General features: G+C 38.4%; 1 protein-coding gene across 7 annotated transcripts in view; it reads right to left on the bottom strand.

Annotated features, from left to right (window-relative positions):
* Nucleotides 1–8342: 8342 nt before the first annotated feature.
* Nucleotides 8343–15773, bottom strand: part of LOC103144154 (triadin) — a 14935-nt gene continuing 7504 nt past the window's right edge. Inside the window, exons 4-8 of one of the 7 annotated variants that reach the window (XM_016675801.1) lie at nucleotides 14426–14467; nucleotides 10724–10747; nucleotides 10372–10419; nucleotides 9092–9253; nucleotides 8343–8548 (exon numbers count right to left, since the gene is read on the bottom strand). In XM_016675801.1, the coding sequence (XP_016531287.1) occupies nucleotides 8526–8548; nucleotides 9092–9253; nucleotides 10372–10419; nucleotides 10724–10747; nucleotides 14426–14467 (299 nt within the window). In that variant the 3' untranslated portion in view covers nucleotides 8343–8525. The remainder of the gene's footprint in view (nucleotides 8549–9091; nucleotides 9254–10371; nucleotides 10420–10723; nucleotides 10748–14425; nucleotides 14468–15773) is intronic. The other 6 variants (XM_016675798.1, XM_016675800.1, XM_007561002.2 and 3 more) reach the window with 6 other exon arrangements.

Here is a 15773-nt window from a genome sequence, read left to right as displayed (position 1 = left end):
CCAATAAAGGAGCACAGCAACAGCATCCTCCTGTGTGAAGAAACTTAATTAATATGAGTTACAACAGCAATTATTTTTTTAACTTTGGGATCAATAAACTATGTTTACAATTGAATTTAACGTCATTGTACATCTTGTTTTCTATTTCAGACTTCATTTGTCTGTGTTTTTGTCATTTTGTATTCCTTTGTTGCAATTTTATTTGTAATGTCTTTTCATATCTTTGCTTAACACCCTTTTACAAAATAGGTTTCCAAAACACAAAACAAAACCATAAACATAGTCTTACAGGAGGTTAGAAATGCCCTTTGGAAATCATATACTTGTAAAAGTCATGAAGGATTATGTGGTTAATACACCATGGCTCCTACACCAGATTAGATGCTGGAACATTTCCTCATCTCGCTCGCCCTTGGATTTTGGGAAACGACTGGAAGAAAAACATTGTAATTCTGGTGTAACAACAGGAAAAACAGAAGACAGCAAAATGACTAACCTTGAATGGTTTTTTTTTCCTGTGTTGCTTTTACTGAAGAAAAAAAGCAAGAGAAAAACAACAGCTGCAGAAAAAAGAGTTCTCTCTCTCTCTCTCTCTCTGTCTCTCTCTCTTCCTGTCTTTCTCTGTCTCTCCTTCTCTCTTTTGTGTGCACACTGGAAAGAGCAGACGATGACCTTTGGGTTTTACCACTGAAGGGATGAATATGGAAAGACAATGTCAAGTGGGAACAAATTCTCATGCACGGCCCATCGGCAGGAATGGAAATGAGATAAGCATGAGATTAGCAGTTGGTCTGAAACAAGAAACCAATGATTCAAATCCTGTGTCGGATACCTCCTCTCTGTGCTATCAGCGATCAAATCTTGTGATTTTCAGAGATTAAAAAGTGAGGCTTTGCAGCTGCCAATTTACACACACACACGCACACACACGCGTGCGCGCACACACACATGCTCACAGGGACAGACGCCTCTTTAGAATTATTCATTCATAAATCAAAAGGTTGTGACTGGAATTAATCTCAAGACGTGGGTGAGTGTAAGTCACCGGATGCAAATATGACAGCTTTATTAGAAAACTAGATTGCTTAGATTTGTCTGAATTAATGTGACACTTTCTTTGATTAAATACCACTCCTTTCTCTTCACTTACTGTGGACTGGGGCTGAAGGGGAGGGGGGGGAAGCGAAGAACGCAGAAGAATATGGACATCTCAATCTCAGAATAATTTGCTTATATTGCTTTTGACTGACATAATATGGTGCGCGACGCCGCGCTGGCTTTCAATTTGGTTTTCTTTTGTTTATGGAGCAGGTGGGCTCTGACTATCATCTGAACCAAACAGCTACATTTGATTCATATCATGTGCAATAACGCTAAACCTGCCCCGCAGGGTCACTACGGAGCATCCACCTTTCTGGACGCAGCATCGATTGGAATATCGATCAGTCTGCTGAAGGATTGGCTGGAAATAAGTACGCGCAGCAATTTTGTCAATCAATTAATTGCTTTAACTGAACCGCATTCCAGCAATTCAAAGACAGGCGATACTAACGATTGTTTCGAGGAGCTCCCGATACGCAGCGGCGCTTTCTGTCAGGAAAGCAACGTCGTGCGGATGTTTGGCTTAGCGTGACCTATGACACAACTTTGAGGTTGTTCGGTCTGCTGTTTGCTTGGTAAGATAAATGTGGCAGGTTCAGGTTGGTGACAGTTCAGACAGGCCATTGCTGTGGGTTTCTAGCAGCGTTAGGATTGGATTTAAAAGAAAAAAACAACGACACATCATCCCTGTGGATCCAGCGGTGATACCGCGAGACACGTTGGGTGGAGTGAGAGGAGGAGGACAGTTCTAAATGCGAGTGTTTCGGAAACTGAGCCAGGAGGGACATTGCCGCAGCCCAGGCAGGATGACTAAAGCATGAAAGGAGGGTTGGGCAGATTCCCTGGAGAGAGATGGGAAGAGGGGGCTGGCATAGTGAAGGTGTAGCAGCAAAAGCTGCTGCAGCACTTCCACGAATTGATGGCTGAGTTCATGGGATGCAAGAAGCAGGCAGAGAGAACAACAAGACGATCACTGACACATTTCGTTTTCTACAATGTAGCCAGTGAGATGTCGCTCCACGGGACGAATGAGCTGTCGTTGAGTGGAAATCCAGCACTGAAACGATGAACAGACTACATTCGAGTCAAACATATCTCAACCTCGTTTTCATTTAGCTCGTCGCGAAGAAGTTCTTATGCAAAACCATGAGAAAGAAAATGCTACCACTATTCCAAAAATAATATTGTTTTCTCTCTTTTTGTCTCTTTTAAATGCTGTTTGAGCTCCAGCTGGTGCTTCGCTCTCATGTGGGATTGGGCTTTGCAGCTTTTCTGTGTTCATCAGTGTGTGTTTGTGTCCATTCCTTCACTGCTGTGCTCACAGCAGGAGCCAAGCTTCTTAAGGGAAGCACACAACATCAAGCGGAGGCAAGATTTGTGTGTAAATGTAAGTCGCAGGACTTGCACGAGTCAGGGTTTGAGTGTGTGTTTGTGTGTGTGCGCGCGCGCGCGTGTGTGTGCTGAACGTGCCGGGGTGTATCTTGGGGCGTCATTGTGCCGTGTTTTCCATGTGGGCCTTGGTGCGTGGTAGACATGGGAGTGGGATCCCTTTGATCGTGACAGCTGCATGGAGAAACAGATTACCTTTCACTGCTGCAGTGACAGAAAGCCACACTCTGTTTGACAAACCTCACCAGCAAATTTAATATCCTGCTCGTTTCCACTGACAAACACTGTCATACAGAGAGCTGCATGAGGAGTCAGATGAAATATCCCCGTAAATAATCTGACAATAGGTGTCCTTCAATAAAAGAAAACTGGGGGGGATTTGCCGCCCTTTTAAAAAATTAGATTTTTATTTTTTTTTGCGTAATATCACGAGCTTACTTCATTTTTTTTTTTAATGAGCAGCATCAGTCACTGACTAAACTCATACCTGTTGCTGATGTACAGTCTGTGACTTTAGGTTAGTGACTTTAGGTTAGCGACTTACATGGGCCACTACGGCTAATTTTTCAGTCCTCTGCCTACCCATTTGGGCACAGAGCAGCAAGTAAAGCATCTGAACGGCTGGTTATTAAACTTTACGATGTTGTAAGCACATTTACTATGGCAATAACATCATTTTGTTCACACCCCAAAATAAATTTTTAGACAAATAATCCGAATGGGAAAAAACAAAAAAAAAACAAAAAAAAACATGAGTACACATGCTAGCATTAGCCTAACATAGCTAAGCACCTAACACTGAAAACAGGTATTGTTGGAGCAAAACGTATCCTTTTATAGAAGTTGTTTGGGTCTTGTCGGCTTTAATTTCAAAGAAAAGATGTACAAATTTTGAAGCCACGAATGTTTTACCTGTTGGATTTTCAAGTATATGCATTAATTGTAATGACATATTTGAATTTAGACACACAGTGGCCCAGCTGGTAGCACTGTTGACCCAGCCAGAAGGTGATGTGTTTGAGTCCTAGCCTGGGGTCTTTCTGCATGGAGCTTATTGAAACCTAAACGAAAGAAAAACGAGTTAAATAAGTTCCTTAAAAAGTCAGATATCAGCTAACTCAAAGGTTTTAGCACAACTGCGTTTGTTTGCTTAAACTAATCCGGGTGATAATTCCTGCTGCTCATTTAATGCATTTAGGTTTTTAAACTAAAGCATCTCTAAAAGGAGCTGCACAAAGAATAATAGATCCACTTACTTAAAAACTAGACTTAATGGGTTGTTTCTCAACCTGAATGAGGCCATAACCAATTCCAATAATGAGGGATTCAGTTACCTAATCATGAATTTGCACAGGTTATCCGCTGAAACGGAGCTGATGTGTGCGGGTTGAAGATCAGATCAAATGATGACTTTTCTGCTTTATGTTCGATTTAAGCGTAAAGCCTTCATTCTGTCTCTGATGTGATGTAGCTTTTCCAAACAAAGGTTCCACAGTTCAACACCCACATCAAAAGAAACTGTACTCTCCTCCTGAACTCTCACCATTCTCAGTCCTGTCTTCGTCTATTTTTTCCCCCCTTCCCTTAATATCGCCAGGATCAAACAGATTTGCAGAACAAAGTGGCGGATAGTTTCCCTTCCTCCAAATAAGGTCGGAGAGGCAGCCTCACATCGTGTTTATTTGATCTGTCAAATTACCAATCACAGCAGCCTAAACCTTACAGGAATGGGCTTTTGAAAAGGGAAGAGGACAAATTGAGCTCTTCAGAGTGAATTTGGCAGTGGAGGGTGGGAGCAGTGAGAGCAGAAAAATAAATAAATTCTGCCAAAAGAAGTGTTCAGATATTGATTCCTTTATTGATGTCTGCATTGTCTGGAAAGGACAGTAATTTAATTGAAGTTAACTACAGGTTTACACCAACAATTAGCACAGCTTTAATTATTAAATAAAAATACATCAGCCCTTCGGACCCCATTTAGCTGAAATAGCTTCTTGTAACTCTACCAAGTTTCTGACTTCACTCTGAGGAAAGTTTGTCCCAACCCTTTCTTTGAGCCGTGAGAAGCTTTTGGAGGTCTGTTTCGAATCACCCCCACAAAATTTAAAGTAGATCAAATCTGGGCACGGCTCTTTCCGTTTCCATTTTGCAATGGCATTTTGAAGACTTTTTGAAGACTTCTTTCTGCTTGCGGCAGTCTGCTTTCAGAGTGAACTTGGGTAGACAGACAGATCTCGGCCTGGTAAGGATTGTTTTGAAAGTCCGCCGCTCTTTTATTATTCTCCATACAGGAAAAAAATAAATAAAAAAAATGCTGATTTCAAATTCTTTCGAGATCTTCTAAAATCCCTCACAAACCTCCTTGATGTGAAACTCTGTGTGTCGTTTTAAATATGGAGACGTTTCCTTGTTTACTTCTCACCTAAACTTGGATCTTTAAAATAATTTTATTCTCTCCTTTGGTTTTTGGAATGTTTATAATATTCAAATATTAACAGATGAGCAGAAAAAAGAGAATAGATCCAGTATGAGAGAAGAGAGCCCAAACTGGTGTCTGACAGAGGTAGACTGATGCAGGGACATTATCCCAGGTGGAAACAGGATAAGCTGACCAGAAATACAGAGCAGGCAGTAGTAGGGGCAGCTGGAGCAAGGGCGGTAGAGGACGAGTAGGGTATGACAAGAATCACAAGAACATTGGACCAGCTAAAAAAAAAAATGACAAAGAAAAAATACAAAAATGATCGTTAAAGAGATAAAAAACATAATATGTGTACTCCAGAACCTGCAGATATATTGACAATTTAGAATTGACATTTTGAGTGCACACAATAAATTTCCCAAATTGCAATCATGGCAAATGGATGTTTACAGTTCGCCGCATTCGCGATGTGATAATTTGCACTTGAACTTTTGCGTTTGAGCCCGTCCTTAGTAGTGAACGTGAAGCTCAATGTCGCGTGACATTTTTAATAAAGCTCTGGTAAAACAAATACTCCAAGACCTGTTGGGTGAGAGCTGTGATCAAAAGTGAAAACTGAGAACTTCTGGCGATAAATGCTGCCAACCGGGGGAATAATGAGTCGTTATCACTTTATTTCTCATCAAAGTTTTTTCTTCCAAAGCATGTGAAGTAAGTTGCCTCTGAAACCCAACGTAGGTACAGGAAGTTCAGGGTCATGCCTCATACCTGGCACAGACGGGTGTGTGTCACATCAGCCATGTCATAAGTGTGTGTGTGTGTGTCTGCGTGTGTGTGTGTGGTTTCCTCCTGGTGTGGCTCAGTTTTGTATAATGCACCCAGCCCGAGGGCTGATGTTGCCAGGTTGTGTAAATAAATTAAAGCAACAAATTACGTTTAAAAGCTTCTCCCTCAGGCCAGGGAAAACTAGGATCCATTATTCATAGCTTTTACTGCCGGGAATCCAAACCAGGTGTGTGTGTAAGTGTGTGTGTGTGTGTGTGTGTGTGTCGGTGTGTGTCAGTATTTTTTTGTCAATTATTTAAAGATTAACCGCCTTTACCTCATCACATTATCTTGCTGATGAGATTAACTGTCATCTACATTTTGATGGCAGCGATGAAACTACAACAGGGGCTGTTGGACCTCTTTTACCATCTTGACACTTGTTATGTTGGTGTTTCCATAGGAATCAGTTTCAGGTATGTATACATACATATATGTATATGTTAGTGTGGTTTAAAGTGCCACATTTGATTTGAAGTAATGAAAAACGTGAGATTTTGTTCAAAATTACATATTAGGATTTCTTTAAGAGTTCAGTGGTTTGACTTTTCTACTTTTCGTAACTAACTTAACTCTTACTTCAGTTGCAGGTCTTAATAATTTCGGGCTAACGCACCATGGGTGGAATGATGCAATAAACAACTTTAATACATTTTAAAAAACTCAAAAGTTGGATGCCTACATTTCAATTCTATGTGGGGTTTTTCTTCTGGCCTATACTTTGCGGGGTGGGAATGTATATATGACCCCCCTCACAAATATTGTCCGTCAGCATAAACAAGCTCCTGTCGTGATTCTAGCTGGATATATGACCTGTCTTCTTGGTGGAGCTCCTTTAAAGTGGTTGTTTTATTGGCACAGAGCCAGCTCTTAAGCATGGTTCATAAATTTTCAAGTGTTGTGGTTGGGGCTTTGGGTAGGCCGTCCCAGTAGTTTAACGTCACCCTCCTTTATCCATTCTAAAACCAAATTTGATATGCGATTGGGGTCACTGTGCCACTGAAACACTATTGAATAAATTTCCAGCCTCGATTAAAAAGAAAATTGATTAGAAGTGCAATAAAACACAAAGTTTTACATATTTAAGCTAAATACTTGATAGAAAAAAAAAACATAATCACAATGAAAATAGGTATACTTGGCAAAATCAACATAAGATTACAGTGCAAACTGTTGAGCATAGTAGTAGAGGTAATGATGGTACCTTTGCATTAATATCTCAAAGGTCCTTTGACTCACCTCGGATCCACTGCTAGCAGGTTGAAACATGAGCGCAGTTGGGTGTAAAACAGAACAATGACTCCAACCATTCATCAAACCTGGCTGTGGGAAGCTAAATTTGTCTAACATTAAGCTGCATCCTGGCCTCAACCAGGCCAGGAAACGATCAGTTTAAATGATCTCTTTCCATTTCTGGTAAGAAGAGTGATAAAATATCCTATAAGAAGTTTGTGGATGGCTGCACAAACAACAAGGTTTCTCTGCAATCTGCTAAAGGACATTTATGCAAATGCTAGCGTTGATGATTAATTTAAAATTGATTTTAAAAAAAAAAGTCACAATGGATTAAAACTTGCACACTCAATTTCTGAAAACATTTTAAGACGACCTTCATAACAAGGGCAAGACACGTCGCTACTTTATAATTGGGGGAGGAAAAAAGGTTTACAACTCCTAAAATACAAAAACAAAATAAGAAAGATGGAATGGGCAAAAGTGACTAATTAGAGAAGAAATAAAACTCTACACATAACAAATGACAGAAAAATAAATTGGGGTGAAACCATCAGGCACAGTGTACCACGGATACGCAATAAAATATAAAACAGGAATAAAGCGGCATTTTTAACCGTTAGTGCTTTTTGACTTCATACTTTTGTATTTTCCAGAGCACTTCGTGCCATTTTCCTAGCATTTTCATGTTTCTGAGTCTGCAGGGATCCGCTGTGAAGGACTGGCTCCTTTCCATGCAGGCTTCCTCCTGTTACTGTTTCTTTTTTTTCCTTTTTTTTCCTGTTGCCTCATAATTTGGCTAAAGTTGACATGGGAACAGTTTAGCCATAGGTCACATTCTCCTCAAACCACCTGCTGCGAGGATAAATGGAAAGACTGGAGAGCAAAAGGGAAGAAGGGAGAGGGAGGAAAATATAGGTTTCGGTACTGTTTGTTAATGCCACGGTGGCTAACAGCGTGCTTCTGTATTTCTACAACAAAAAGCCCTGAAGGGCTGTAAATTATGTCCAAGTGTTTAAGTAGCAACACAAAAACTGCTTTTCAGTTTTTCCAACCAAGTAAGCAACTGCGATTTCAAAAGAATATATTTGTAAGACTTAGGAATTTGGTTTTTCGCTACATAAACGTGATTTGAATATAATTAAGAAGCTCTTGTACTGTTCAAAACACTTATTTATTCTTTATATATTTGCAAATGGAGATGGCGTGGACTAAAAGTAAACAAAAGTGAAACTGTCAAAACTTAGCAAAAGCCTTTTTTAATAAATTACAAAGCAGTTTGTCACAAACCTTACTGTACAACGAACAAACTCTTCTGTATCTTCATTTTTTTAGCGAGAATGCTGAACCAAAACTAATATTGTGCCAGTCTCTTCCAGAAAAGAAATGGAAGACAATTTTTTAAATATTCTTTTAATGATCAGATGACAGCTAAGGATAGACAGAGAATACAATTTATGATGCTATGATGTGTATGATTCTCCTCCTCCTCTTTCCAGTTCCTCCCCTTTTTTGGACGCTTATCTTATCGTTGCTCAGTCCCACCTCCTCTCCCTCAGAGTTCTTCTGAACCAAAAGCTGCAAAACAGGGAGAGAAAAACCATAAATAATGTATGTAATGAAATCTGTCCAGCGGTTTTAATTCTCGCAAATATAGTTCTTTAAATGCAAAAATAAAATAAAAATACCACTAGGAATAGCTCAAAAGCTGAATGCATAAATTGATTATTACTCATGTTCTTTTTTTTTCCTGTTTTGATCGTCGGCCTTTAACATATCTACCTTTAAATAAAGTTTTTCTTCTGCCTCTTATAATTAACCAGTAATTCTGTTATATGCAAGCAGTTAATTACTATATTTTTGTTTGTTTGAAGAATTAAACCTGATAGTTTAGTGTTAATCTTGAGTCAGGATGTTTACAGAGTATTTTCTCTGCGTAATGAGCTATAACCTTTAAATGTATCTTCATTCCAACTCCAGACATGTAATTATGAGGGTGAAAATGTATGAGCTTAATAAATTATCAGCTGGGATGATAAAAAAAAAGACTATTAATTATCAGTAAATCTTATTTATTTTATTTTTTTTGGTGGTGAATTAGTGTGAGGGATGTTTTCTTACATGTGAAGGTTTCAGTAAGCTGATGAATACCTTCCTCTTCCTCATCAGGAGCTACCAAACTTGCTGCAAAGGACCATATCATCTCCAGCCAATCGTCGCTCTCCTGAGGCGTGATGTCACCGTGAACCCCAGCAGGGCTTGGCTTCAGTGAACGAAGCGCAGCTGAAATAAAATACAATTTAAGAGAAAGGGGTTGGATCATTTTGAATGGCTGAAGGTGAACTTTGACCTTTAGCTAATCGTACAATGAGGGTACTTTTTTCTGAAGTGGATTTTTTTTAAAGCCTTTGTGTGAACTTTATGTGTGATTCACATCGACTGGCGCTCATCAGCAACACAAAGCAAGTTTTCTAACAAGAAGCCTTTGCACAGTATGTTAACTATTTATTTATTAATATTTTTTTTACATCTGCTCATTTTTCCATCACCTCTATTCCTCATTACATTCAGGGACCTTTAAGACTTTTCAAACATCACTAGCTTGCAGCCAACTTTATGTTCAACTTCCTATCACAGTGCTACCAGTACCATTATCCCGTCCTGCGTTTGGATATCTTATCACTCTTGGAAAGAATTCCCAGTTAAACGTGGGAGGGTTTTTGCATCTGTACCATCAGTTTCGGCTTTGCGGTGAAGAAGGAAGAGAAATTCTTCCCTATAGCGAGGCATAAATATAATGGGCCTCCTCTTTGACAGCAAAACGCGCTTTTTGCATTTGAGCTGCAGTTAGAAAATTTCACAACTTCCTTCAATCTCTAAGCAACCACCCAATTTGGAGTTGTGTGCACTTTGTGTTGCATACTGATTGTGCGTTTCAGCTGCTTTGTGAGGTACTCTTTGGTTTCATCCAGTGCAGTGGTAGAGCAGGATGGAATATAAATCCCTTGAAGCGCTACGAAGCGTTGTGCGTGTTGTGAAGTCGTAATCTTCTTGTCATGAGAAGAGTCTACTTCTCCTCCTTAAAATCCTTCTCTCCTTACTACGTTCTTCATGTACCCCAGCAGAGAGCATCCATGTTTAATGTCACAGTGAAGGAAGGAAGCCGTAAGCAACCTCACAACTTAGTTCATGTTAAATTAAAAGAATTTATTTGGATTTTTAAAAATATAAGGATATATTCTGTAGACTCAACAATTTTTAAGCCACAATGTGACTGGGATCGTGATAAAAATTTTATTTTATTTTTTTCACAGTCAGACGTGTGAGATCGACTTGTACTCTGTAATGTTACATAAGTCGAGTGCGGCACTAGCAAATGAAGGGAGCGTGTTTCATCTCACCTCGAGCCCTCAAGCCTCTCTTTGCGATGGCAGGAGGAGGAGGGAGCCCTGAGCGGGAGACACGAGTTAAAGACAATCAAAACAGCCACATGGTGTGGAGAGAGAAAGCAAGAAACAAGTAGGCAAAAAAAAGAGAGAAAATGAACAGAAACATACAATATGCCCACAGCATGTTTTATCAAAATGAACGTTTTTTTTTTGTTTTTTTTTTGAGAGAGAGTTCGAAAACAAGAAAAAGTCACACATAGCTTTTCAAACACACACACTTAAATGTTGCTGATTGCATGCAGAATAATACCATGGCAGGAAAAAGCAACAACACACATGCCAAAAGTAACGTTAAGCATTTTACCTGGTCTTCTGTCTCTGACATTGTCTGTATAGATATAAGGCAATCTCTCACTGACATTTTCCATTACAGTTCAACAAGCAACCAAAAAAAAAACCAACAAAAAAAAACCGATTGGTACACATGATGAATGATGACACAGTCTTGTTTTATTTTAGTCTTCTGACATATGCTGTTTTGAACAAATATTTTATTGAAAAAACTGTCAATCAGAAAGAAAAAAGAACGCTCTGTATAAAGGATAAAGCGAAAGTGACATTGGTGTAATCTGTCTTTTATTCTGAGCATGCAAGATTCTCTACTACTGTCAGAATCAGAATGCCAGATTTGAAAATGTATTCAATCAAAAAGTAGCATTTATAGGCGAATTTAACATGCACAGCAAAAGATAAGCAAATGTCATGGGAAAATGCTTCAAAAAACATAATTCAGGTTACATTTATGGTGTTGACTAAAGGTTTTAAATATGTCACTACAAATGATTTTAGAGGTGTTTTTGAGATGTATCCAGTTGACAGTAATTATATAATTTCCAGCTTTATTGGTTTAGGCTGGTCAGGAAATTATTATTATTTTTTTTTCTGATCAGCAAGCACACGATATGTAAGCACCACCAAATGGACACAAAGCAATCTAAGAGGCCACCTGAACAGAAACATGTTCATTAAGACTGTGAGAGAGCGAGAGAAAGCAAGACTTCAATCGGGGGAAAAAACCTGAAGGCTAAACAACGTACAAGCAACGTACATGTCCAAATCTGTGAGCCACCTGGACCTTAGAGATACACAGTTTTCACTACAGCAAAAGAAAAAGGATGAAGGGATTCCTCAGCAGAATATTGACGCATTTTTTTTTCAAAAAAGATAAATCAAACAGAAAATCTCTTCTCAATTTCTTTTTTCAGACAAACTTTGCTGCAGTTATTGCTCTTCTGCTTATCGTCTGACAAGTTGTCTTTGCCGCCGTGGATAGGCAGGACTGTCACAAAAACCTTGGCTGCTGCTCAAAAGCATCTCCAGAGACCCCTAGTGGACCCCCGGGGGCAGGAATGGCATCCAACAAGGTAATATATATGCCTTCTGTACTGTACTTGGTGCATTTTGTAATATTTCCAAATGCAGCTGTGAGAATATGAATTGTTACCTGCGTTAATTTAAGAGGCTGCATAGCGTGTGGCTGTTGGCACAATATCTCCAGAGCAACAGGGTTCCTGGTTTAAATCTTCCCATGCAGAGTACTCTTCTCCTCATGACACCAGAATTTGATTGGCTCAATTTAATGTTTTCCTGTGTGTGACCAGTACAAATGTTACGCCTAATGTATTTTCTAGGCTTGCTCCATGGTAATGATAATATTAATAATAATAATAAAAAAAAGATCCAATTTGTGCTATGTGGAAGGTAAATCCTTTCAGTAATTACAGTCAGAAGCATTATTTTTATGTGTGAAAATAAATTGTTGCATATTTAAGGATGAAATGTTTACTGCAGAAAATTACAGTTGCCATTAGTAACCATGGCTGGGTCCTAAAATGCTATAATCCATAAGTTAAAGGCACAAATATTTTCCCACTTGGTGCCGATATGTAAAAATAACCGTTTTTAAGCCCCTGACAGCTTAAAAAGCTGTAATCATGTAGCATTTCTGCAGAGCAGTTCTTTTCCATTTTTCTCTCAGGGACTGGTGAATTGGCAGATTCATCACTTGTGTCTGCGTGTTGTGATAAGTGTCGCCTCCAAAGTGCTAAATGCATTGTTTTAATTATCTCCGTGGATCTCTTTAATTTTCCCTCTGGCAGATGGAAGTTGCTTTCTGCCTGTTTCTCTCTCGGTGTGGGGGAGCTGCAAAGGCTAATGGAGCCTCATAAACAACTGATTAATGCTCTAACATTTCTTTGATTGGCACTCAACCCACAGGCAGAAAATCCTAAAGTGGACGGACTTTCCTTTCGATAATTACCTTTTCTATGATATCATTTGGTCTCCGTTGCTTCCTTAAAGCGTGGGCACTTTCCTCTATTATCTTTTGAAATCTATTTCATTTCGCTTTGAAGTCGATTTCCTCTGCATTTTTTCTCTCTCTTTTATTCTTCCTGCTCTGCAAAACCTCTTTCAGATTTTTGAAGTTTGCCAAGAATCTTGAGATCAGAGAGGAATCAACAAAAGCAAAGAAAAATGCTACATTTTGCTCCGGCAGCTAAAAACTGTAAACAAACCAGAAGACAAATGGAAAGACATGAAAAGAACTGGTTCAGAAAAGGCATATGATATTAATTACACAACATAATTCATTTACAGGTAACAGATATTGAACTGACAATAGCTTGAAGCAACTATGTTTTGCTAAGACCCAGTGAAAGAGTTTCTTTCTCTCTATTTCCAGTGATCTTGCTCAATGCATTACGGCTTCATTTCTCCTCTTTTCCATTTCATTGACCTCAGTCTGTCTATGTCTCCTCTAAATTACTTTCTTTTTTACATAGTTTGTCAGTTTGTGTTTTTATCTTCTCCCTCTGCTGCTTTTACACTCAAATACATTTTATTCATCTCTTTATTATTTATTTATCTTATTTTATTTTATTTTTTTGCATTAATCGGAACCAGCTATTGACACCTTTTCCCATGCCTGAAGGTTTCGGATAAGGATTAGGGTTCGGTATAAGCAGATTTATGTTCATGCCTTATTTTGCATGAGGCTCCAACAATTTTTCTGCAAGATTTTCAACAATTCATCTTAGCTTTTGTACGAAGACGTCTCTCTATGTTGCCATATGCGCCCACTGATGTTTTTACTGCCATGTTTTTTTTTTTTGTTTGTTTTTTTTTGCAAACAGACGCCAAGTTATTGTAAAAGTATCACAACACTTGCAAATATTTGCCTCAAAAAATAAAGGACAAGAAACAACACTGGTTATTTTACCTAAAATGTTAATGAGCAGTTTTGCAAGGCACTATAACTAATGATAACTTGATTAAACAATTTATGTAAAAAAAAAGTGCTCTATAAATAAACTTTACTTACTTATGCTATTATAAAAAACATATTAAATAGACTTCATGGAACTATAGCTTGTCTATTTTTTTTCCATCTGCTTCAGAAAATTGATTAGTCAGCATCTTTAATCAATAACATAAACAAATCAGGAACATGGCCAGCATTGCCTATAGGCTATATACTGTGTATATATATATATAGTTCACTTTACTAGACCTCTGTGTTATTGTTTTTTCTTTTACTTTTAAAGCTAAAGTCTTCTAACTTTAGATTTTATAGAAAGACAGAGAAACTCCTCCTCGTCTCAAGAATGTAATTCAGGGTAAATAAATACTTCACACTGAGGTTGGAAAACTTCTAAGTTGTAACATGTTCGTGAGATGTAGTATCCAACTATTCAAATTAATTTTAGGTCCTTTTTTTTTTTTACAAATATTTCGCTGATTTCATCTACATTTCTGCGAGATTTTCAGAGGGTTTGTGATTGACAAACCCTCTGAAAGGAGGACGTTAAGGCAAAGTAACAGAAAACATCTCGCAGTGTAAAAAAAAAATGTCTCCAATTTACTGTGAATCAGAGCTATTTTTTTTTTTTTTACAGTGCAGAAGGAGATCACTGCATCCGACTTTTAAACTTTTGCATCCGTGCACGCATGCAACACTCTGCGGGCAGTTAGTGCAGTCAAAACTGTGGCTTAGTTGTTGGTTTACCAGGTGATAAACACACGGGGTCGTCACAGTATGACGTGTAGTCTTGGTGTGATGGGATGGCATGAGGATGAGGAGGGAGTGATTGGGTGGAGGGTCGGAGAAAGAGGAAAGTGAAGACAAGAGTTAAAGATGGGTTTGTTGAATGTGGGGGACAGGAGCATCCTTCCACTGAAGGATTGTCCAGGTACATGAACAGATGCAGTGGTGGGACGGAGAAATCTATGCAGCAGAAGATTCGCCGCATCGTTACTAGAATCGAGGGGATTCAAGTAAGGATGCTCTTTAAATACTATATGCAGCAACATTTTTTGGGGGGGGGGTGGGAGAAGAAAAAAAGCCACAGATTGTTGTTGCCATAGGAACATAGATCAGCTAGATAACTTCGCAAAGCTTATTAATATTTTGTAAATACTTGGAGATAGACTGCAGGGAACATCGTAGAGATAAAAACACAGACAGAACACTTCGTATCATCAATGTGTTTTTTTTTTTTTAACAAATGAAAAGGGAAAACTAAAGTGCGCCGTGATTACTGATAAAACATAGTATGGCCATATGGTGGTAAAGTGCAATAAAGGAGTGCGACCGTGTGTTTCTCAAAATGCTAATGTTATCGTGTTTCTAATTAAAACAACCTCATCGTGTATCATCTTCTGATGCTTAGCACCCCTGAGGCGTTATAAATATAGCCAGAAGGATCCACTGACTGTGTAAAAATAGCCACACTGTGGGTTTTCACATAAATTCATATGCACAATTTTTCGGTGAAAAATTGTCTGGACTGAATAAGAAATTTCTCATCATGAATTGCAAACTACAATTAAGTGACATAAAGCAAAAAAAAAACAAAACAAAAAACACAAAAATAAATCACGGACCTATCTACGTATAAGTGTCTTTGAGCATGATCTTATATCTGCTGCTTAAAGTGTCTTTTTTAACATTTTAAAGTCCTTTATAAACTTATTAACCTCTTCAACTCTTCAACTTGTTCACATTACAAAAGCTCACAATCACAGACACCATTATATGGATTTTATGTGATGGCCAAACATAAAAGCTGCACACAATTATGAAATGGAAGGCAAATTCAGAGAACTGTAATGAATCATTTCTAGATCGGATTCATGCTGCACCTACAGCCAAAACATTTTGATGTTATCTCTCTGTGAGCTTTGCACATCTAGAGACCGAGGAGTTTTGCCTGCCCATTTTTAATTTGTTAAATAGTTCAAACCTATTCGGTTTCATTAGATTGCGTCTGTAAAGATCCGTTTTCAAATATTGCTGCAGAAATCTAAAACATCTTCACTAAAACTTTGACCTGCCATTTTTCTCCAATGTAAAA

This window comes from Poecilia formosa, unplaced genomic scaffold (genome assembly GCF_000485575.1).
Source record: "Poecilia formosa unplaced genomic scaffold, Poecilia_formosa-5.1.2 Scaffold122, whole genome shotgun sequence".
Lineage (NCBI taxonomy): Eukaryota > Metazoa > Chordata > Actinopteri > Cyprinodontiformes > Poeciliidae > Poecilia > Poecilia formosa.
Note: the sequence above shows the minus strand (reverse complement) of the source record. Positions and strands in the feature narration are given on the sequence as shown.